The 23,156-nt window shown below is 42.8% G+C and overlaps 1 protein-coding gene across 2 annotated transcripts in view; it reads left to right on the top strand.

Annotated features, from left to right (window-relative positions):
* The window catches only part of RNF25 (ring finger protein 25), a 92,925-nt gene that overhangs the window by 13,343 nt on the left and 56,426 nt on the right, over positions 1 to 23,156 (top strand). For both annotated transcript variants that reach the window (XM_033944788.1, XM_033944787.1), the window contains exons 2-3: positions 1,532 to 1,606; positions 16,256 to 16,358. In XM_033944788.1, the coding sequence (XP_033800679.1) occupies positions 1,532 to 1,606; positions 16,256 to 16,358 (178 nt within the window). The remainder of the gene's footprint in view (positions 1 to 1,531; positions 1,607 to 16,255; positions 16,359 to 23,156) is intronic.

Here is a 23,156-nt window from a genome sequence, read left to right as displayed (position 1 = left end):
AGGCTCCCTGGAACTGAGTTGAAGTAGAAGGGAGAACCAATGTTGCCTGGGCCATCGTGGAGCGATGAGAATCATGGTGGCCTGTTCCCTCTTGAGCTTGAACAAGGTTCACAACATGAGAGTGATGATGCCGTCACCCATCAGTCAAGAATATCTGCCTGCTGTCCCTGGATAACACCTGTTACGGTAAGTAACTGTGCTAACTAGCAGGGAGGAAATACTCTGCAGTATAGCACTTGGTTACTCTTCAATGAAGGTTCTCTACAAAGGCAAGGAAAAACACTCCAAAAGAAGACCAGATTTGTACACATACTCATTTTCTCAGTGGTCAATTATGGATGCAAAAGCTGAACATTAGGGAGGCAAGACAAAGAAGATTGACTCATTTGAGCTTTGGTGCTGGAGAAAGATTTTACGCGTGCCATGGACCACCAGAAGAACTAACAAATTGATTCTAGAAAAGATCAAATCAGCGATGTCACTTAAAGCCCAAAAGATGAAGTTACGACTGTCTTATTTTGGTCATACCATCAGGAGAGAGAGATCACTAGAGAAGTACATCATGTTTGGGAAGATCAAAGGAACCAGGTGAAGAGAGTGACCTGCAATTGGATGGCTGGACACGTTGAAAACAACCATGGGGATGACGCTGGAGGACCTGTCCAGACTAGCACAAAACCGATTTCTTCGTAGTTCCACAATTCATCAAGTTTCTAGGACTCATCATTGGCACCTAACAACAACAACACCTTGAATACATTCCGAGTCATTGGAGCAAGAAAGACAAAGTTTTATACAGTAAAACCTTGGTTTGCGAGCATAATTCATTCCGAAAACATGCTTGTAATCTAAAACACTCATATATCAAAGCAAATTTCCCCATAAGAAATAATGGACACTCCACAACCCAAAATCTTTAATACAAAATACTGTATGTACTTGTATTGCAAGACCTTGCTTGTTTAGAACAATCACTACCCTCCTGCAGTGTCAGAGAGAGAGAAGAACCATTGGCTCAGTTGTGATGATGTGATGTGTGTATACTGTATGTACTTTTATTGCAAGACTTTACTTATATATCAAGTTAAAATTTAATAAAATGTTTTGCTTGTCATTCAAAACTTTCATACCAAGTTACTTGCCATCCAAGGTTTTACTGTATTTCTGTCTCTGTAGATTTCAGTTATTACAATATTTTATATTTAATTCAACTTTTATTACCTGAGCTCAATTAATGGCCTAGCAAGTTCTTGTATATTTTTTCTTTTTCACCCTCATTGTTCATTCAGTTTCTTGACCATCTGCTTGCTACATACCTTCTTATATATAAAAATGTCTATATTTTCTTTGTTTGCACATACCAACAAATTGCTTCCTACATACTCTCCAGTCTTAAAGAGGTCTGCCATACCCTGCTATTTGAACCACAGTCCACAGTTATTTGAACCACAGTTAGCTGCATAAATAAATACATTTATAGCCTGCCTAACACCTAAACAAGAATGATTTATTTTGTCTCTTTTTCCATCAGGTCACTTCCTATGGAGGTAGAAGTTTTAGAGTCTATATACCTAGATGAACTTCATGTCTCCAGGGGAAGCAGCAGGTAAAACAAGTTTCAAGTTTATTATATACAGTGGTGCCTCGCATAACGGACGCCTCGTACAGCGAACGCTGCGCATAACGAACTTTTTGTCTTGCTCCCTATAACGAACTTCGTTTCACACAACGAAGTCGCCCGAGGGGCCCGGGGGGGGGGGGCGGAACTACTCTCGCCGCTTCCTAATGTGAGCCGGGAACAGCAGCACCCTCCTGTCTGAATGCAGTGTTCCATCATCTCCCTCCACCTTACCTTAGATGCCAAGTTTTCCGGCTTTCTTTTTCGGCCAGCCACACACTTTCAAAGAGCAGCACATGCGCGCATGCTCTGTTGTTCAATCTTCTCCTCTGACGCAACCGGAAACCGGAAGTTGCAGGAGAGGAGAACATTGATCAACTTCAGCAGCTGCGCGTGCACAGCTTTTTGAAAGCGTGCGGCTGGGTGAAAAAGAAAGCTGGCAAACTCTGCATATAAGGTGAGGTGGAGGGAGGGAAATGTAGGGCTGCAGAACGAATTATTTTGTTTTACATGTATTCTTATGGGAAAACAGGGCTGCAGAACGAATTATTTTGTTTTACATGTATTCTTATGGGAAAACGCGTTTCACACAACGAACGTTTCACATAACAAACTTGCTCCTGGAACGGATTAAGTTCGTTGTGTGAGGCACCACTGTATTTGGTATCCCGCCTATCATTATGTCTAGGCAGTTTACAATAGGTGAAAACAAAGTTAAAAGTAGAGGGAGTAAAAATAAAAACATTACATCAGACCGAAATGTATAATCATGAGAACATATTAATTAGAGACAAAAAAGGGGGGGAGGGAAAAATTCAATATTCAAATAAAAAAAAGGGCTCACACATTGGGGAGGGGGGTAAAAATAATGTACTGCACTGGGGGAAGGAAACTTCTTAGGAAGCAAAGGCATCCTTAAACAGAAAGGTCTAGATTTGTTGTTTTATATATTGATAAAGATGTTTCATTCCTGATATGGCTTGGAAGCGCATTCTATAATGTCTGGGCTGTAACAGAAAAAGTTGTCTTTCGTGTTGTGTCATAGAATATATGGCAAAATGATGGAATTGAAAGGAGATTTTGCTGGTAAGATCACAGTGGTCGTGATGTTGTGTGAAGGATCAATAGTCTGCTGATGAATACCGGTGTGCTTTCTTGTTTTGTTTTGAAAACAAGTAAGGAGATGTGGTATAAGACATTGTGTAAGACACTCTACATAGATTATTTTATCCATCATTCATCTAGGTATCATAATGTGAAATATGATGTCAGACAAACCTACCTAATCTGCCTATTTTTCTTACTTCTGTACTATCCAGATAACCTGATTTTACCTTCATTCCTCTCTGCAAAGGTGACAAAATGCATGTATCATTCTGTGAGAAGTCAAGAGTCCTCTACCACTCATTGTGGGATGGCAAATTCCTGCATTTCTGGTCACCTGTAGCCATTGCTTTTGTTTTATCATGATGTTACAGAATTGCAGTATCTGGTCCCAGTGCTCTGTTGTATGTATTTGTATTTGTTTTTCAGTACTACTGCTGTATCCATACACCTTCATTTGTTCTCTCTTACTTATCTCTGCCTCCAAGCCCTGCTAGTCACTGCTGCTATTTGTTTCCAAAGCCCCTCCTGTGGCAGCTATAGTTTTGTTCGTTTTCTTGATTTCTCTCCTTACTACTCCTACAAAATCTTCATAAAACTGGTGCCTCCATTGCAATCTTTCAATCTTTCTTGATGCTGCTATCTTCTCCTCACTGTTGATACTATCTTTTTATCCTTGTAAATGTGCAACTTATTAGACTCTAAGGCCCTGATTCTCCAAAGTGCTATCCCGATTTTAGGCAGCTGTAGGCGTCCTACAGCTGTCTAATCAGCCAATCGGGATGCATGTTTAAAAAAAAAAAAATGCTCCCCAGGCAGGCCTGAAGGCACCTCTGGGAGCCTAGGGAGATCCACAAGATACCTAAGCTCGTCTAAGGGCCTTAGGCGAACCTAGGCGGCCCTACGCGTCTCCCTAGTAGAGGAGAAGCTTAAAATGTAGGCCAGCAAAATGCTGGTCTACATTGTAAGTAGACGCGGCTGCTATACTTATTGCGGCAAGGGATCTCTCTGCCGCTATAAGTATAGCGGGCCGCGGCCTGTCCGATCGCTGGCAGAGGGTGCCCAATCCCTCCTGCCCGAAGACGCACCCCCCCTGACACTACCGCCCCCCCCCCCCGACACTACCGACCGCCCCCCCCCCCCCGACATTACCGATCTCCCCCCCCGACAATATCGATCGCTGGCAGGAGGGTGCCCAATCCCTCCTGCTTGAAGACACACACCCCCCCGGCGCTAACTACCCCCAAACCTCCACTCCACTAAATCTGTTCTTACGGCCAGATGGGTCTTGCACGTCCAGCCGGCAGGCACGCTTCGTCGAAATGAGGCGGGTCCGCCCCTTCCCGGCCCATCCTGCCGAATCCTAAGGCCTGATTGGCCCAGGCTCTAGAAGCCTGGACCAATCAGGCCTTAGGCATAGTGGGTCCGCCCATCCCCACTAAGTCTAAGGTCTGATTGGCCAATTCTGCCGTCGGAGAGGAAGTTCGGGCCAGCCAATCGCTGCCTGGCTGGGTGGAATTTCCTCTCCGACGGCAGAATTGACATCGGGGAGAGGAAGATTGATCGGCCCGAAGCAGAGAGAGCATGGAGCGGCGTCGGCTTTGGGGCCTGTTATCCATTGGTGGCGTTTGGATCCTGTTCCCCGATGGTAGTGGCAAGTGGCAGTGGCTTGGGGAAGGGCAGAGAGAAAGAAAGAAAGGGGGCAGGCAGGGAAACAGAAGGAAAGAAGAGAAACAGAAAAAAAGAAAGGGGGCATGAAGAGAGAAAGAAAGAAAGGGCAGGGAGAGAGGAAGAAAAAGTTGGGGCAGGGAATGAGGTTTGGAGGAGAGGAACCATACAGGCTGAAAGAAAGATTGGATGCACAGTCAGAAGAAGAAAGTGCAACCAGAGACTCATGAAATCACCAGACAAGGTAGGAAAAATGATTTTATTTTAAATTTAGTGATCAAAATGTGTCTGAATTAATATCTGCTGTCTATATTTTATAAAATGGTCCCCTTTTACTAAACCACAATAGTGGTTTTTAGCACAGGGAGCCTATGAGCGTCGAGAGCAGCGCTGGGCATTCAGCGCAGCTCCCTGCGCTAAAAAATGCTATTGTGGTTTAGTAAAAAGGGAGGAGGTGGGTATTTGTCTATTTTTGTATGGTTGTTACTGAGGTGATAGTGCATAGAGTCATCTGCTTTGACCTCTTTGAAAAAACACTGGAATAGGAATGATAATTAACAATTCTATGCGTACAGTGTGCGTTGTGTTTTTTTAAAATTTTATTGTTGGTAGATCATTTTGATTTGGTCATTTTAAAAGTAGCTCGCGAGTCAAAAAAGTGTGGGCACCCCTGTTCTACAGCTTATGCTAGAGTTTGGAGAGCATTTGAAGCCTGGTCTAAGGACTGAGACGTTTCTCCTACTACAGCTATCTTAGCTCAGATACTAACTTTCCTCCAAGGGGATTTTAAAAAGTGCTTGGCACTTTAAGAGAATTAAGTTCAAGAAGTAGCACCTTTAGCTTGCTTTGGAGGTCATATTCATTATACTTCTTTAGCAATTCCTCCTGATATTGTGTAATTTCTTAAGGAGTTAATCATTTGCATCTTCCTCTCAAGAGAGTTTGTCCAGATTGGAATCTCAACCTAAGATTGTTTTGGATATGTCTGACCCTACTTTCAGCTCTTCAGAAGTCACCATTTGAACCTCTCTCTAAAGCCACTATAAAGGATGTAACTTTAAAACTGCATTTTTAGTAGCATTATCTTCTGCTAGAAGAATATCAGAGCTTCAAGTGCTGTCTTGTAGAGATCCTTTCCTAAGTTTCTCTGAAGCAGGCTAACGGTACAAACAGTTCCTTCTTACCTTCCTAAAATGGTATCCTTTCACCTCAATCAACTACTCTACTTACCATGTTTTCATAAAGGGGATTGTAGTTCACAACACTCTTCTCACATTTCTGAATGTTAAGAGAAGTCTTTCTCATTTACTGTACAATCCACTAATGATTTCAGACATTCCAACCTGCTCTATCGTTTTTCCAGGAACAGAAAAAGGTATGGCTGCTTATCCCAGGACAAGCAGGAATCATATTCTCACTGATGGGGTGACATTGCCAACGGAGTCCCGGTACGGACCACTTTAAGAACTTGGAAAGTTCTTGGCTGCCATGCGCGAGTGCCTTCCCGCCCGACGTAGGCGCGTGGTCCCTCAGTTTCTTAGTTTCCGCGGAGCTAAGAAGTCGCTTTCATTGAATTTTTCGCTGCCTTCCTGCTCACGCGGCTTTCTTTTTGAATTTTTTCTTCATATTCTGTTTCCTTTTATTTCTGAGTAAAAAAAATTTTTTTTTACTTTTTTGCTTTCGGCCTGGCAGGGCCTGTTCCACACCTCAAGCCTCGACCTTCGATTTTGCTGAGGCCATTTTCCCTTCCATGTTCCGTCTGCCAACGGGTTTTAAGAAGTGCGAACGGTGTGCTTGCCCTATTTCTATCATGGACCCGCATCACTGGTGTCTCCAGGGCCAGACTACAGGGCATCATTCGACATCGCAGGATTCTCCCTCGGTGTCACAGTCCGTAAGTACACCAGCTGAGAAGCCTTCCCCTACCCTTTCAGGCCCTCAGGTCACTGCTGCAGTGAGCCAAGTCCTGCCGGCCTCGAGGCACCCTAAAAAACGCTCGGCTCCGATCGAGGTGAGTGCCTCGTCATCGGCCTCCTCATCTCCGGAGCATAGAGTGGCAACGAAGGTACCGGCGAAAAGGCAAGCGGTACCGGTGCCATCTCTCGAGGACACAATTGCTGCAGTATTGAAAGTCCAGTTGCGAGAGCAATTACAACGTTTCGGCATCGACCCTGGTGGCATCGGCCAGGTCTGAGCCGTCTGTCCCAGCATCGACCTTTGTTGAACCAGTCTCAACTGCCCCGGCACCAAATCAGAAAATTTCTTCGATACCGGCAGGCTTACCTTCTGGTGCAATGTCAGATTCATCTCAACATCGTTCCTCCTATACATCTCCCGAGACGATGTCGATCAAATCGGGCAAATCATTGAAAAAACTCAAGCATGTTGAGCCATCGACCTCCACCTCTGCCAACGAAGGATTTGAATCTCTGGGAGGATTCAGAGGAACCTATCCTGACAGATGATGAGGCTTCTTCTGATGGTGATATTTCTTCTCGAGAGCCTTTTTCGAAGCCTGAACAGAACTCTTTCTCAAAAGTTTTGAGGGAAATGTCAGAGGCACTTTACATTCCTCTGGAGGCTGATTCTAAAAAAATCTAAGGCCTTTTTGGATGCATTAGATTTTGAGCAGCCTCCTAAGGAGTTTCTTAAGCTCCCTCTTCATGATATTCTCAGGGAGACTTATTATAAAAATCTAGAAACTCCTTTAACTGTTCCTGGGGGCTCCTTGCGAACTGGTTTCCCTCTACTGAGTGGTGGCTCTTCCTGGTTTTGATAAGCCTCAGCTCCCCCATGAGTCACTTCTGGTGGAGTCTACTCTTAAAAAATCTGCTTGTGCCAGTGTTTACGTTTCTGTCCCTCCTGGCAGGGAGGGCAAAACAATGGACCGCTTTGGTAAGCGTTTATTCCAGAATTCCATACTTGCCAATAGGTCTGGAAATTATGTTTTCCATTTTTCTTTTTATCTTAAACACCTAGTCCAACAAGTGTGTGCCCTCCAAAAATACTTGCTCAAAGTTCCTCTTTTGCAGCAGTACGTTTTTAGTTTGTTGCAATTGAGGAAGTTTTTGGTTCGCTCTATTTACGATATCAACAGCCTTTTTAACCTGTTTCTTCAGAGCATAGCCAGTCTCAGCATTTCTCACCCATTGCCCCAGCCCATCGGGAGTCGTCTTCAGTTCTTCATCAATCGTTGGGAACTCATTACCTCGGATCTTTGGGTCCTTATCGTTCGTCAGGGTTATACTCTTCATTTCCAGACATTCCTCCAAAAGAGTCTGCTTTGGACCCTGCACAGACCTCCCTTCTTCTGCAGAAGGTGCAATTTCTTCTTCTGCTAAATGCCATCGAAGCAGTTCCTCTCGATCAACAGGGCAGAGGATTCTACTTCCGTTACTTCTTAGTACCCAAGAAGACAGGGGACTAAGGCCCATTTTGGATCTCAGAACTCTCAACAAATTTTTAGTCAAAGAAAAATTCAGGATGTTGTCACTGGCTCTCCTGTATTCTCATCTCAATCAGAATGACTGGCTATGCTCCCTAGACCTCAAAGAAGCCTACACGCATGTCCCCATTTATCCGGCCTCTCGGAACTACCTTCGGTTTCAGATAAATGACAATAGACAGATGCTGTACCATGCAACCGGAAATAAATAAAACAATACAGAAATCCTTCACAGTCATGAGAAACCTGAGACAAGGCCAGAAATTCTTTGAAAGAACACATTTCCAGCTCATAGTGCAATGCCTAATCCTAGGAATGCTAGACTACTGCAACATCCTCTACCTCCCATGCCCCGCTACTATGACCAAGCAACAACAAACAATCCAAAACACAGTTCTGAGACTCACCTACTCACTGAGGAAACATGACCATATTACAGAAGCTTACATCAACTCACACTGGCTACCAATCAAGAAAGAATACTATTTAAATTCTACAGCATGTTATTTAAAACTCTAAACGGAGACAGCCCATTCTACCTGAACAACCGCCTCATCCAAGCATCCTCAATCAGACATAGAAAAACGCACTCCCCTTTCACCCCCCCCCCCCGATCAAAGAAGTAAAACGGACAAAATTATACGATGGCCTCCTAGCCACTCAAGCCGCAAAACTAGATAACCAGATCTCCAACCTTCTGATAACCACCCCAAAACTATAAGATATTCAGAAAAGAAATAAAAACTATACTCTTCAAGAAATTCCTGAAAAAGCCCTAACTTCACTTACTCCCCCCTCCCTCCTCCCGACACACTGAAGTTACCTGACCCTCTCTGTACAACTTGAGAAATAACAAATGATCTTCCTTTGTTACCCTCCATTCATATATATCTACCTAATCTACACCACTTTTTACCACTTGACAAATGACCTTATTGCTTACAACTCTAGAAATGACAAATGATCTACTCTTCACAACTCTAGAAATTACATTTGTTCTTCCATTGTAACCCCCATTAATAAATCTTTTGTACTCCGCCTTGAACCGCAAGGTAATGGCGGAATAGAAATCTCTAATGTAATGTAATAAATCAATATCATTATCAGTACAAGGTTCTTCCTTTTGGTCTGGCATCTTCTCCCAGAGTATTCACGAAATGCCTGATTGCACGTCCTTCAGACCTTCCCTTACCTGGACGACTGGTTGATCAAGGATGTTTCCTTTCAGAGAGTGGTTCAAGCAACATCTCAAACCATCTCCTTTCTTCAGCTTGTGGGATTCGAAGTCAACTTCCCCAAATCACATCTCATTCCAACTCAGCATTTTCAATTCATTGGGGCGATCCTGGACACCACTCTTATAAGAGAGTTTCTTCCACCAGATCGACTTCAGACTCTCATTCGTCTCTGTCAGCAATTGCTTCCTCTTCAAACCATCTCTGCCAGGCACATGATGGTTCTTCCAAGCCACATGGCCTCCACTGTTCATGTCACCCCCCTGGCAAGACACCATCTGCAAACTCCTCAGTGGACTCTAGCATCCCAGTGGTCTCAAGTGATGGATCGTCTCTCACAGCACTTATCCGTACCATCGTCTCTTCTGCAGTCTCTTCATTGGTGGATGATCTCATACAATCTTTCCAGAGGTCTCCTTTTTCACTTGCCTCCTCATCAAAAGATCATCACCACAGACGCGTCTCCTTATGCATGGGGAGCGCATATGGACGATCTACAGACTCACGGTCTTTGGACTGCCAGAGAGAGGAAATTCCACATCAATTTCCTGGAACTCAGAGTGATGTTTTATGCCCTCAAGGCATTTCAACATCTTCTCTGTCCTCAAGTCCTCCTCCTTTGCACGGACAATCAAGTAGCAATGTACTACATCAACAAGCAAGGAGCCACGGGTTCTTTCCTGTTGTGTCAAGAGGCCCAAAAAATTTGAACTTGGGCAATCTGTTCTTGAAGGCTGTCTACATCCAAGGAGAGAAGAATTCACTAGCAGACAACCTCAGCAGAATCCTTCAACCTCACGAATGGACTCTCGACCCTGTAACTCTCCAGTCCGTATGTGCTCAATGGGGCACTCCACAGGTGGACTTATTTGCAGCCCCTCACAATCACCAGTTGCCCCTGTTTTGCTCCAGACTTGAACTCTCCTCTCCGTCTGGCGGCGGATGCTTTTCTTCTGGATTGGATGGGTCGGTTTCTATATGTCTTCCCTCCACTTCCTTTCATGTTGAGAACTCTGTTCAAGCTCAAGAGAGAAGCAGCCACCATGATTCTCATTGCTCCACGGTGGCCCAGGCAACATTGGTTCTTCCTTCTTCTTCAACTCAGTTCCAGGGAACCCATACTTCTTCCAGTGTTTCCTACTCTGCTTACTCAGAATCAGCAATCCCTTCTACATCCCAACCTGCAATCTCTACACCTGACAGCATGGTTTCTCTCGGGCTGAGTTCTACTCATACACTCCTCTCTCAGCATGTTCGTCAAATTATTGATGCCTCTAGGAAACCATCCACTCAGCACTATTATCAACAGAAGTGGACGAGGTTTTCATCATGGTGTTTTCTTCACCACTTCCCGTATTCCCACTTCCTTAGCAGTGGAGTTGGTGTTGGACTATCTTCTTTCTTTGTCTGAATCTGGACTTAAATCTACATCCATTCCAGTGCTATTACTGCTTATCATGAACCAGTCCAAGGCAAACTGCTCACGGCTCATCCTTTAGTCTCCAGATTCATGAAGGGGCTTTTCAATGTGAAACTTCCTCTTAAGCCTCCATCTGGCGTCTGGGATCTTAATGTGGTTCTTTCCAGTTTAATGAAACCACCATTTGAACCAATGGCTAGAGCTCATCTCAAATTTCTTACCTGGAAAGTAGGCTTTCTTATTGCTCTCACCTCTGCCAGGAGGGTCAGTGAGTTACAAGTACTGGTAGCAGATCCACCTTTCACAGTTTTTCATCATGATAAGGTGGTTCTCCGTATTCATCCAAAGTTTCTTCCAAAAGTTGTCTCTGACTTTCACCTCAATCAGTCGATTGTTCTACCAGTATTTTTCCCTAAGCCTTATTCTCTTCCTGGAGAACAGGCCTTTGGACTATAAACGAACTTTGGCTTACTACCTGGATCGCATAAAGTCACACAGAACCTCTCTCCGACTCTTCATCTCTTTTGATCCAAATAAGTTGGGGCATCCAGTTTCCAAAAGAACGATTGCCAACTGACTTGCCGCCTGCATCTCATTCTGCTATGCTCAGACCGGACTGGCACTGGAGAGCCGTGTCACAGCCCATAAAAATCGACCTATGGTATCTTCTATTGCTTTCCTCAGATCTACTCCCATTGAGGAAATCTGTAAAGCTACCACCTGGTCCTCAGTTCATACCTTCACTTCTCACTACTGTCTGAAGTCATTTGGACACTTCGGCCAATCTGTATTACAAAATTTATTTTCCTAAAGGCCAACACTCCCATCATCCCATTCTGGTTAGCTTGGAGGTCACCCACATGTGGAGAATATGCTGCCTGCTTGTCCTGGGATAAAGCACAGTTACTTACCGTAACAGGTGTTATCCAGGGACAGCAGGCAGATATTCTCATAACCCTCCCTTCTCCCCAGGTTGGCTTCTTAGCTGGCTTACCTTAACTGAGGCACCGCGCGCCTAAGTCGAGCAGGAAGGCACTCACGCATGTGTGGTGCGGGCAGCCGAGAACTTTCCAAGTTCTTAAAGTGGTCCGTACCAGGGCTCCGTTGGTGATGTCACCCCATCAGTGAGAATATCTGCCTGCTGTCCCTGGATAACACCTGTTACAGTAAGTAACTGTGCTTTCTAAGGCAATGTTTGCTAGATGGTTAAAAGAAACTATATCATAAGCTTATTTGCTCCAAGTTAAGACAGCTCCATTGGTTCTTAAAGCTCATTCTACTCAAGCCCTTTCTGCTTCTCTTGCACAAGCTCAAGACTTGGCAACTTGGTCTTGTTATATTTTCTGAAAGCTTCCTTTAGGGTTTTGGTCCTTTTGACTGGGGTATCACATTCCCACCCATTACAATTTGAATACCTGAGAAACTTTACTAACATATAACCAACTGCCAGTTTCACTAGTGGCCAGACCGGGAGCCCTTTCCAGTAGGGCTCCTAGCATCATCTACACCCCTCCCCCATTCCAGCAGGGGAGAGAATTACTGGAGGAGTAACGCTGACGGTGCTCGGCACCAACTGCCAGTTTTACTAGTGGCCAGATCGGGAGCCCTTTCCAGCAGGGCCCCTAGCATCATCTACACCCCTCCCCCATTCCAGCAGGAGAGAGAAATACAGGAGGAGCAGCGCTGACGATGCTCGGCATCAACTGCCAGTTTCACTAGTGGCCAGACCGGGAGCCCTTTCCAGTAGGGCACCTAGCATCATCTACACCCCACCCCCGTTCCAGCAGGGGAGAGCCGACAGAGGAGAGCTGCAGTCCGATGCTCAGACCAACGGTCGGTTCGGGAGCCCGTTCCAGCAGGGTACCCGACACCATCTTCACTCCTCCCCCATTCCGAAGGGTCTACCTCTGAGGATCTCGCATCATGAGCGGCAGCGGTGGAGATTACCTTGCCAAAGATGTCGCCTGTTCTTGGAGGAAACTCGGGACCCAGATGATAGCCATCGGAACTGGGGTTGACGGCAATTAAAGAATAGAATGGGAATGGTGGTTGAAGTGAATTGGGGTGGAGATGGAGGTGGGTATGGAGAGGGATAGGGATATGATGTATTCCGGAAAGGCATTTAAGATCTGGTGTTAAATGATCATAATAATTACAAGTCAAAGATCTTGATGCTTTTTTGGAGTGTGTTTCTGTTTCTCTCTATGCTTATTTTTATCTCTATTTTGATTACTTTAATTATTATTTTAATTCTAACTTTAAATTATTTATTCATTACTTGTTGGAATATTTCATTTCTATCTCTATCTCTACCTCTGTCTTTTTATTTTTATTTTTCATACTGTTTCTTCAGGTACTTTAGTTAGATTGTGAGCATTTGGACAGTTAGGGAATTTCCAAGTACCTATCTTATTTATTTAGTTTTTATTTATTGTATCTTTAATGCATCATTTTTGTAAACCGCTTAGAAACCTCACGGTTATTAGCGGTATATAAAAATTAAATTAAATTAAATATGCTGATGATATCTTCATATTACTTGAGGTTGATTCACATCTCGATAATTTGATATCCAATATTAACCATTGTATTACTAAATTTCAGTCCTGGGTGACAATGATCCAGATGAAATTAAATGCTGCAAAGACTACGCTTTTATGGCTTAGCCCAAAGTTAGATTTACTTCCTTCTGCTGTGATCTTATACTCAGGAGAATCTTTGAAAATTGAGTTTTCCTCGTTAATACTAGATATTGTTATTGATTCTTCACTTATATTTAAGGACCAACTAAACTCACTTATTAAAAAGTGTTTTTTCAGCCTCCATGCTCTGAGAAGAGTGCGAGCACTTTTTTATCAACAACACTTCTGTATTGTTTCAATCAATCATTTTGTCAAGGCTGGATTACTGCAATTCAGTGTATTTGGGTCTTTCAAAGGTCAGTCTGCAGAGACTTCAATTAATACAGAACACTGCAGCTAAACTTATTTTCGGTAAGAGTAAATTTGATCATATAACTCCTCTGCTCAAAGAATTACATTGGCTTCCCAGTGTATCTCAGAATTCAATTTAAGTGCATTTATATTGCATTTAAGATCCTATTTGGCAATTTGCCACTTTGATTCCTTTAAACTGGTATGTTCATAGATCTCAACTTGCCAGAAGTTCTCAAAAATTAAAACTTATATTTCCCTCTCTCATTGGTAAAAACAGAACCTTTAAGAGATTTAGTTATTCTTTTGATTTTAAATTAACCGAATTCTGGAATGCTTTACCACTTACATTAAGAAGTTTAGGTTCTTTTGTTTTATTCCGGAAAGTTCTGAAAACTTTTTTGTTTGCTAAACATTTCGGTAATTAACTATTTCAGTCTACTTTTTCTTATCAAATTTATGTATTATATTTTAACATTATTGTAAACCGAGTCGAGCTCCTCTTGGTTGTTACTCGGTCTACAAAACTAAGTTTTAGTTTAGTTTACATCCTATTAGTCTGGACTAATTCTTTGGTGATAGTAAGGGAAGGAAAATTAGTTCTTACCTGATGATAATTTTCTTTCCTTAAATCCCAAAGGATCTGTCCAGACCCACCCTTTCTGGTCTTTTTTTGTATAGGTTTATTGTTTCTTTAGTTGATAAGCACTTGTTAAAGTATGCTATTTTTGTTATTGTTCTGTTATTTTCATTATTCTGTTAATCAATGGAGGCAGGAGTTTTCTTTGTGACTTGCAAGTCACATTTCCACTGCTTAACTATTGGGATACCGACTGAGTCAGGAATCAGATGCACAGTATTCTATAAAGAACAGCTAATTAGTGCTCTCTATCTCCATCTGCTGGTGGATGGGCATAATTTGTTAGTCTGGATTATCCTTTGGGATTTAAGAAAAAAAAAATTATCAGGTAAGAACTAATTTTTCCATACTTCTCACTTGTTCCCTGGTTTCTGTAAGCCTGCAGTAACACAGCAGTAGTAAATGATTTTAGTCAGATCAAGTTTGGAATTTCTATTTAATTTTATACTGAGGTGAGAGAGTTTATAGAATTGGTAATATCAGTGGGAAACCGTTATCTCTGTTTAACTGCATTTTATCATATAGGTGATCGCTTGTGCTGGAATTAGGTTCAGTGCTAATAATAAAGCTCGCAATTGTTGTTCTCTGAAGCAGCAAGAAACAAATGCTAGCCACTATCAGTGGTGGGACCGTTGTGCCTCAAATTTTTTTTGGGGGGGGCGGGGGCAAGTTTTCTGTAAGATAAAAATCACTTACTGCATTTATAAATAAGGGTTTAAAAATGTGCAAAGGTTTTTTGTAATTTTAGTAAATGTTTGGAAGATCTTTTTTTTTTTTTTTTTTGAGCCAGTGATGTAAAATATCTTCCAAGTCATTTAAATGTGATGACAAGTCTGAGGCATCGTTTCTTTCCATATTAGTTTTTGTTTATAAAGCATTAGCTTGATTTTTGGAGGTTATTTAGGAGCACTACATGTAAGCATTTGTGAGGTTTGATTTTGTTGGTATGACATAGATGTACTCTGCTTCTTTGTTTTTTGATACGTGAATAATTTTTAATTTCCCATCTTTTATTTCTGAATGAATTTTTTAAAGAAATGGTAACTTTACACATTAATTGTTGCCATTTACATGCAGTTTTGCAAAATCAGGCAATTCCATTTAAACTGGCCCAAGTATAACCCCCCCTCCCCAAAAGGAGGAAAAAAGATTGACTTGAATATAAACTTGGGGGGGGTATATTCAAGTGCCCTACCCTTCCAGGCTATGCACCCTGTCCCTGTCTCCCCTCTCTCCCGATGCCTTGCAGGCCTCCACCGGGGCTGCTGAAAGTCCTGGTGGTCCAACAGTGGACCAGGACATGAGAGATCCCTCCCGCCTCCTGTCCCAGCTGTCTCAGGGCAAGAGTGTAGGAAGATCACTGCTGCTCTGGTTCGCCACTAAACCACCAGGGGTTTTAAAGGTACACTTTTTACTAATCAGGGAGGCGGGGGGTAGGTGAGAGTTGTTAGTCAGCCGAGGCAGGAGGAATCCCTCCTGTCCCAGCCCTTCACCAAACCACCAGGTCTTATGGCAGGCCCAGTGGAGGCCTACAACAGGTACAGGAGGGGGGTGGGTGGGTGCTGATCCGAATATAAACCGAGACCCCCATTTTTGGGTCATTTTTTTGGGCCAAAAATCTTGGTTTATATTCAAGCACACAAGGTAAGTGCTGTTGTTGATAAAATGGACATTTCATAAGCACAGCTTCTACTTAAATGTATCCGTGGCTGCATGCTACTGCTCTTTTTTTGACATATAACCTTGCAAAATTGTTGCTCCTATTGTACATGCTGGTAAATACACATGCATTTGCCAGAATCCTTATACTGTATGTACAGTATTTTATGAAAGGCTTCATATTTGGTAGTCATTTGTAAAGTACCAGGGAAATGTGGTGTCCAGGTCACGATGTTCATTTCTCATATTCAGCCTCTATTAAAAAATGGGGTGTCACATAAAACATTCAATATTTTCATATTTTAAGTTCAATGATATAGCCTTACAACCCATGTTTATGAGGATTCTTCTTTAAACTAGTCTGGCAAGTTCTTTCTCCTGTAATTACCTTTGAAATGTCCATTTGGAGAATGTCAAATTTGAGCCAGTAAGTGAGGGGCTTTACCCTCCCTCTCTTTTTAACTGAATGTCAGAATACAGGGAGAAGGCAGGGTTTCTTTTCATTAGTGACCTGTCCCTTTTCTCCTTCCTAGGCTAGAACCCTGGGAAATCAGTATTACCCTGTACCCAGCAACTGCAGATGACCAAGAAAGCCAGTATGTGAGGTTCTCTCTCCTACTGTCTGTGCCTTTCCAGGTATATTCTTTGTCCCCGTCACATTTATAGTTGGACTTTGTTATTATACTCCATAATCCTTAGCAGTATTTTTGTACACTTAGCACTATTATCATAATTATGATCTAAAGTAGAACATGTCTGTTTTCAGTGATGCTGTCTTAATTTGCATAAAATCTTTCAAAATGGGAAGGGAAGGTTTAGGAATAATTTTCAATTGAGTAAGATTTTATACAGATATATCAGGTAGTTGACTAGGTAAGTGAGAGAAGGTATTAGGTACTATCTAAATATTTTAAAAATCTCCCATTAAACTACTTTTGAACTAGAAGTGATTACTGTGTATACTCGAATATAAGTCGATCCGAATATAAGTCGAGACCCCCATTTTCCCCCCAAAAAGGAGGAAAAATGGTTGACTCGAATATAAGACAGGGGCTTAATATTTAAGTGCCATCCCCTGCCAGGATCTGCACCCAGTGACTCCTCCCTAACACCATCCCTTGCCAGACTCTGCACTCAGCCCCCCTACCTGCCAAGTTATGCACCCAGCCTCCTTCCCTTTCTGCCCTACCAGGCTCTGAACTCAGCCCCCTTCCTTGCCAGGCTCTGAACCCAGCCCGCCTCACTCCCTGCCAGTCTCTGCACCCAGCCCCCTTCCTTCCCTGCCCTACCAGGCTCTGAACTCAGCCCACCTTCCCTGCCAGGCTCTGAACCCAGCCCCCCTCACTCCCTGCCAGGCTCTGCACCCTGTCCCACCTTCCTTCCCTGTACCCTCTTCCCCTTCTAGTTGTGTAGTGGTAGGCCGGGACAGGAGGAATTCCTCCCGTCTCAGCCGATACAAACAATTTTTTACCCCTCCCCCGCATACCTTTTTCCTGGTGGTCCAGCGGTGTGTGGGCAGGAGGAGCGAGCTTTCCGCACTCAAGCAAATCCTTCCAATCTCGCAGCCAGCAGTGCACCCGGCCTGACAGGCAAGAGCGAGCTTTTCAAGCTCCCACCCAGCCCTGTGCCGCTCACCTGAATGGAATCCCGTGAGAACTGGCAGCAGCCATTCAGGGAGTGGTGCAGGGCCAGGCAGGAGCTCAAAAAGCTTCCTCCTTCCTGCCGGCCTGAGTGCGCTGCTGGCCGCAAGATCAGAAGGAGGAGCTCGAGCATGGAAAGCTCGCTCCTTCTGCCCATACACTGCTGGACCACCAGAGAAAAGGTAGGCAGGGCAGGGGGAGGGGTATACAATTATTTGTATCGGTCAGGACGGGAGACGGGAGGTATCCCTCCTGTCCCAACCTAACGGCAGGCCTGCAGCAAGTCCAGGAGGGTGTCGGATGGTCACCGGGTGATGAACCGAATAAAGGATGAGACCTCCATTTTTGGGCATTTTTTTGGCCCAAAATCTCATCCTTTATTCAAATATGTTTAAATCATGTTTATTGAGCACAACAAAGGCAAACACAGCCAACACGAGAACCAGCGATACAGAAAAAGAAACAACGTAAAACAGCAAATATCAAGCTCAAACAATTTTCTTTATCAACCATCCAACCCCACCCACCCCTATATTCGAGTATATACGGTAATAATATAATAAATTCACTTATACACCACAGTAACCTCTCGGTTCAACGCAATTAATAACTATCAAAAGACTGTACAAGCACAGTGTATTATAATCATATTCAGAAGAACTTGTCAAATAAGTAGGTCTTTAAAATTTTTCTAAAGGAAAGATAGGAGTTAGAGTTTATCAGGATAGAAAAGGGTTTATCCCATGATCTAGCTTGAAAAGATAAAATTCTATTGAAAAGTTTTTTGTATATACAACTTTTTACAGTAGGAAATGTAAATCATCTAAAATGCTGAGAAAAATGTTTTCTGTCGGTAAATTTAAATTAATAACATTGATATGAAATTTCTCTGGAAATTGGGGTGTATAAGAACATAAGAGTTGCCTTACTGGGTCAGACCATGGGTCCACCTAGTCAGTATCCTGTTTCCAACAGTGGCCACTCGAAGTCGCCAAAACCTAGTAGCATCCCAAAATGTAGCAAGAATCCATGCTATTTAACCGCAGGGATAAGCAGTGGCTTTCCTCAGGTATGTTTTAACAACGGTTTATAGACTTTTTCCTCCAGGAATTTGTCAAAACCTTTTTTTTAAACCAGCTAAATTAACTGTTTTCTAGTGCAATAGTTATGTCATGGACAGTAGGGTATTTTCCCCATGCTCACAAGGTATGTAGAAGGAATCCATTCTAGGTTTTCAACTCCTCTTCCTCCTACCAATGGCTCTGCTGCCCCCTTCAGTTTTTCCTTCTACATGTGAGCCAAAAGGTGTCTTTTTGATCTGCCCTATATGTTTCTTTATTACTTTCGGTATTTTTTGTAGTATTTTTGGTTATCAGTGCACCAGAACTCCCCGGTTCAGGGTAGAACTCTCCCTGTGTGGAGAAGAAACAGACTTGCAGCTAGCAGGCTAATCCCTTGGGGACCTGTTTGGTCAGCCTGCACAAATCTGAGTTGAGCTTGGGGTCCGTACCCCAGTACCTTGGCTCACCTGTTGAATCACAGGGGCATGAACACAGGCTGGTAGGCTTCCGCAGGAGGCTCAGTGTGGCTCTTTAAGGTGCTGGCTGCGTTTTTGCCTCCCCTCCCTTTCGTGTGTGTAGTTCCATGGTGGTTGAGAATCAGTCTAACCTCGGTCCGTCTGGCAGCCCAAAAATTTTAGCGTTGGAGGGATGGCTGATTGAGACAGAGTTTCTTCTCCCATCATGTTTCTAGCCATATGTTCAAAAACACTAGCCATAAGTTCAAAAACAATATATCAAATTAGTGAGGCAAGATTTCCCTTTGTTGAGTCCATGTTAACTGTGTCCCATTAAACTTTGTTTGTCAATGTGTTCTGTAATTTTGTTCTTTATAATAGTTTTTACCATTTTGCATGGCACTGACATCAGGCATAATGACCTGTAATTTCCCAGATCACCCCAGAACCCTTTTTAAATATTGGTATTACATTGACCATCTTCAAGTCTTCAGGTGCCATGGGCAATTTTAATTACAGGTTACAGGTTGTCAGTAGTAGTTCTTCATTTCTGAGGTCTTTCAGCACCTGAAAAAGTTTTTCCTATGAGTTGTTTTTTGCCTCTACATCAAGCTTATTTTAAAATTATCTTTTTTTTTTATTTGCAATTTTTTAAGACATGTTATTTTGGCTCTAATGGCCTCTTTTTGATCTCACCTTTTTAACTATACCAGCTATTGTTTCATCTTCCAACCACCTTTTTTGATACTTGGAATACAACTGGTCTGGGCTTCCAAGATTATATTTTTAAACAACGGTCCATGTCTAATTTTAACTTTTAACCTTTGCAGTTGCTCCTCTTTTGAAAAGATATAGGTTTCTGTACTGAAACTGTTGTCCTTTTGTCATGAACTTTGCAGAAAGATGTCGCTCATGGCTTTCAACTCCTCCCCTTCACTAGTAGAGAATAGCTCCTTCAGTTTTTCCTTCTGCAAGAAGGTGCGAAACACAAGCGCATAGAGGCAGTAAAGGTCCAACAACTCCAGTCAGGGGGTCCTGTTCAGGGTTTTTTAGACTTTGTCAGTCTCTTGTAGAGAGCCTATTTGAAGGGCCCAGGGAGCTCTGTGCTGTCTGCAAACACATTAGCACCAGATTAGGGAGAGTTCCATCCCAAGGAGACTTTCCCTCCTCGGAACAAGATGGCTTCAAGCGTCAGTGACCACTCGGAACAGGACTGGGAGGACTGGAAATCCTTTCTATGCCTTTATTATCTCAAGGATCAGCTGCATCCTTAGAGGATTTAGGATCCCTATCTGGGGCCGGAGGTCAGGAGGCTGTGGCTGCTATTGATCAGGATGATGTCCCTTCAGTGCGTAGTCTTTTCAAGAACGCAACTGTTTAACATATCATTTCAGACTCACACTGCGAGTTGAAGTTGGACTCTCAACAGTGCTCCACCTCCCAGTGTTCTGTTAATGAGTGGTACAGATGCACAGACTACCTTCTTTCTGGCACATCCGGACATCACCTTGTTAGTCACTGACCAGTGGGAATCCCCAGAAGGCTCCCTAAAGGTGGTAAAAGCTATGTCCAGGCTTTATCCTATGGCTCCAAAATTCCAACAGCTATTTTTACAGCCGAAGGTGGATTCCATGGTAGCTCTGACCAAGCATACCTCTCTTCTTAGTGAGGGAGGGGTGATGCTGAAGGATGCACAAGATCACAAAGTGGACATGGTCCTTAAAATACAGTTTGAAACTCTAGTTTGAGTATCAAAGCAGCAGCGGCTGCCTCCTTTACGGCATGATCCTATCATACTGGATTGAGGCGCAGTCCTATGGAACTGGAGGAGGTCCGTCCCCATTTGAATATGGAAGGAGTGGATTATGTGGCAAATGCTCTTTATGACATTATCAGAATCATGAGAAAGGTATTTGTGTACGCTGTTTCTACCTAGCTGATGCTCTGGATTAGGCAGTGGGCGGGTAATTCAGCTTCCAAAGCTACTCTAAGCAGATTGCCCTTTAAGGGGCAGATGTTTTTCGGCAAGGGCTTGGATGACCTCACAGCCAACATGGTGGATCGTTTCCCAGATCTCTTCCGGATAGCAGAGTTCAACATTCCACCAGAAGCAGCAGGGGCACTTTTCATTCATCTTAGAGACTTTGCCAATTCTTCTCTGGATCCTCGTTCCAGAGACCCTTCCAAGGGTTCAAACAGAGATTCAGCAACTACAGATGCAAGGCGGCACAGCCACCAAAAATCCAAAGTGAAGCCAGGTCGACTACCATGCCTCTTCACATTGGTGGGAGACTGTTAGCCTTCTGGAGGGAATAGGAACAGATCTCATCAGACTGCTGAGTCTTGGACATTATTTGAGAGGGTCACAAGATCAAGTTTTCTCACCCTCTTCCAGATCTGTCCCTTGACTTCTCCTCCAGACGGCCAGAAAAGAAGGCCAGGGTCTGAGCAATGGTACAACCACTCTTGGACATTCATGCCATAAAAATCAGTTCCCGAAGAAGAATCAGGCTCCGGCAGATACTCCATATACTTCATAGTGCCCAAGAAAGGCACAAAAGATGGAAGCCTATCCTGTATCTGAAGTCCGTAAACGCGACACTGAGAGTTCCACGTTTCTGCGTAGAGATGATCCGGTAAGTCATTGTGGTGGTGGCTTTGGGGGAATTCCTAGCCTTACTGGATATAACAGAAGCATAGCCATATTCACATTTTTCTGGACCACAGAAAATATCTGAGATTCCATGTTCTCCAGAATCACTTCCAGTTTGAGGTACTGCCTTTTGGATTGACCATGCTCCTGCTTACCTTTACCAAGGCGATGGAAGTGACAGAGGCTCACCTTTGCAGGATGGGCATACAAGTTCACCCATACTTGGACAATTGGCTAATCAGAGCAGTTCTTGACTTAAATAAGTTTCAAAACACAATGTAACTAATCCCTCCATAATCTTAAAGTGCAGTACAGAGGTGATTGGACTATAATTAGTGATTTAAGAAGAGTCTAAAAGTTTAAAAAGTGAATAATAAGTCATCTTGGCATTAACTATAGCAGTTTTATATATTTTATTGCAATCTGCCACTTCTTTATTAAATTTGCTCACTTCTTTATACCATTTGCATTCTTAATTTCCTACAATTTTGTTTGAATTTTAATAATTTGAGTGTGAAACATTTAATTTTCCTGGTCTTGCAAGGAGCGATAGAATCCAAGACCTGCTCACTGATACAGTTCCATTCATCTAATCAAGCAACCTGATCAGTTGTCTGGCTAGGAATAGCAACCTCCAAAGCTGAGCAAAACTGAGCATGATTAATCTGATATAATATCTTGCATTATAGCACTCCCTAAAGTTAGTTTTCAGGCTTTTCCAATACAATGTAAAATCAGAAAGATAATGATCTAAGAGAACAGTTAAGAACGTATCGAACATACATAAGAATGTTGTTAGATCTAATTGATGACCCTTTTCATGAGTAGGGCCTAAAGATGGAAGGACAAACCCAAGTTAAAAATTCAAAATGTTCTGCTACATACATGTTATCAATTATCTCTAAATGTAGATTGGCATCTTCCAGTATCAAAAAAATTAGTTGAAAAGAGAGTATGTTTAGCTACAAACTCATAAAATTGATCTTTACCCATCACCCAATTCCCTGGTATACATAAAACATGTTGATAGAACTCACAAGGGAGTTATCACTTTGCAGGAAAGAATTTCTAGTGATGGAGAACTGCCTTTTCTAGTGAATTGTTTCCTAGAAGCCATTAAGATATCTTTCACTTCCTAAGATGAAGAGATGCTACTAATGAATATTTAATATCCATATTACTAGTTATCAGCACAGAAAATTCTTACCTCTTTGGTAAGTAAATGAATGGAAACCTTTCTAAAACACAGAAAAAAGAGGCTTCCAGAAACCAATGGATTGCAGGACCAAGGCAGCACAGTTTTACTAGAGGCACATTCTGCCCCTTTGTGAGTTCCTTCGTGTGCAGATTCATGAGTTTTATTTATTGATACACTATGTCATGCTTTAATTGTTTTTATTTAATTTTAAAAGTGTTTGCTACAATCAAAGGAGTGTATACAACTGATAATATCACTATATTCTATATTTCTGCTAGTATGGAAGGTTTGACAATTTACGTTATAGGGAGACTTGGTTCATTTAATAACTTACTTTTGTAGACTGCTATTCTCCCCAAATATGATATGCTGAAGAATATTTGTCATTGTTGCCATTTTCGAAAACTTATCTATTAGATCACTATTG

Source organism: Geotrypetes seraphini, chromosome 5 (assembly GCF_902459505.1).
Source record: "Geotrypetes seraphini chromosome 5, aGeoSer1.1, whole genome shotgun sequence".
Classification (NCBI taxonomy): Eukaryota; Metazoa; Chordata; class Amphibia; order Gymnophiona; family Dermophiidae; genus Geotrypetes; species Geotrypetes seraphini.
The sequence above is the reverse complement of the archived record's forward strand: the minus strand, read 5'-3'. Positions and strand labels throughout refer to the sequence as shown.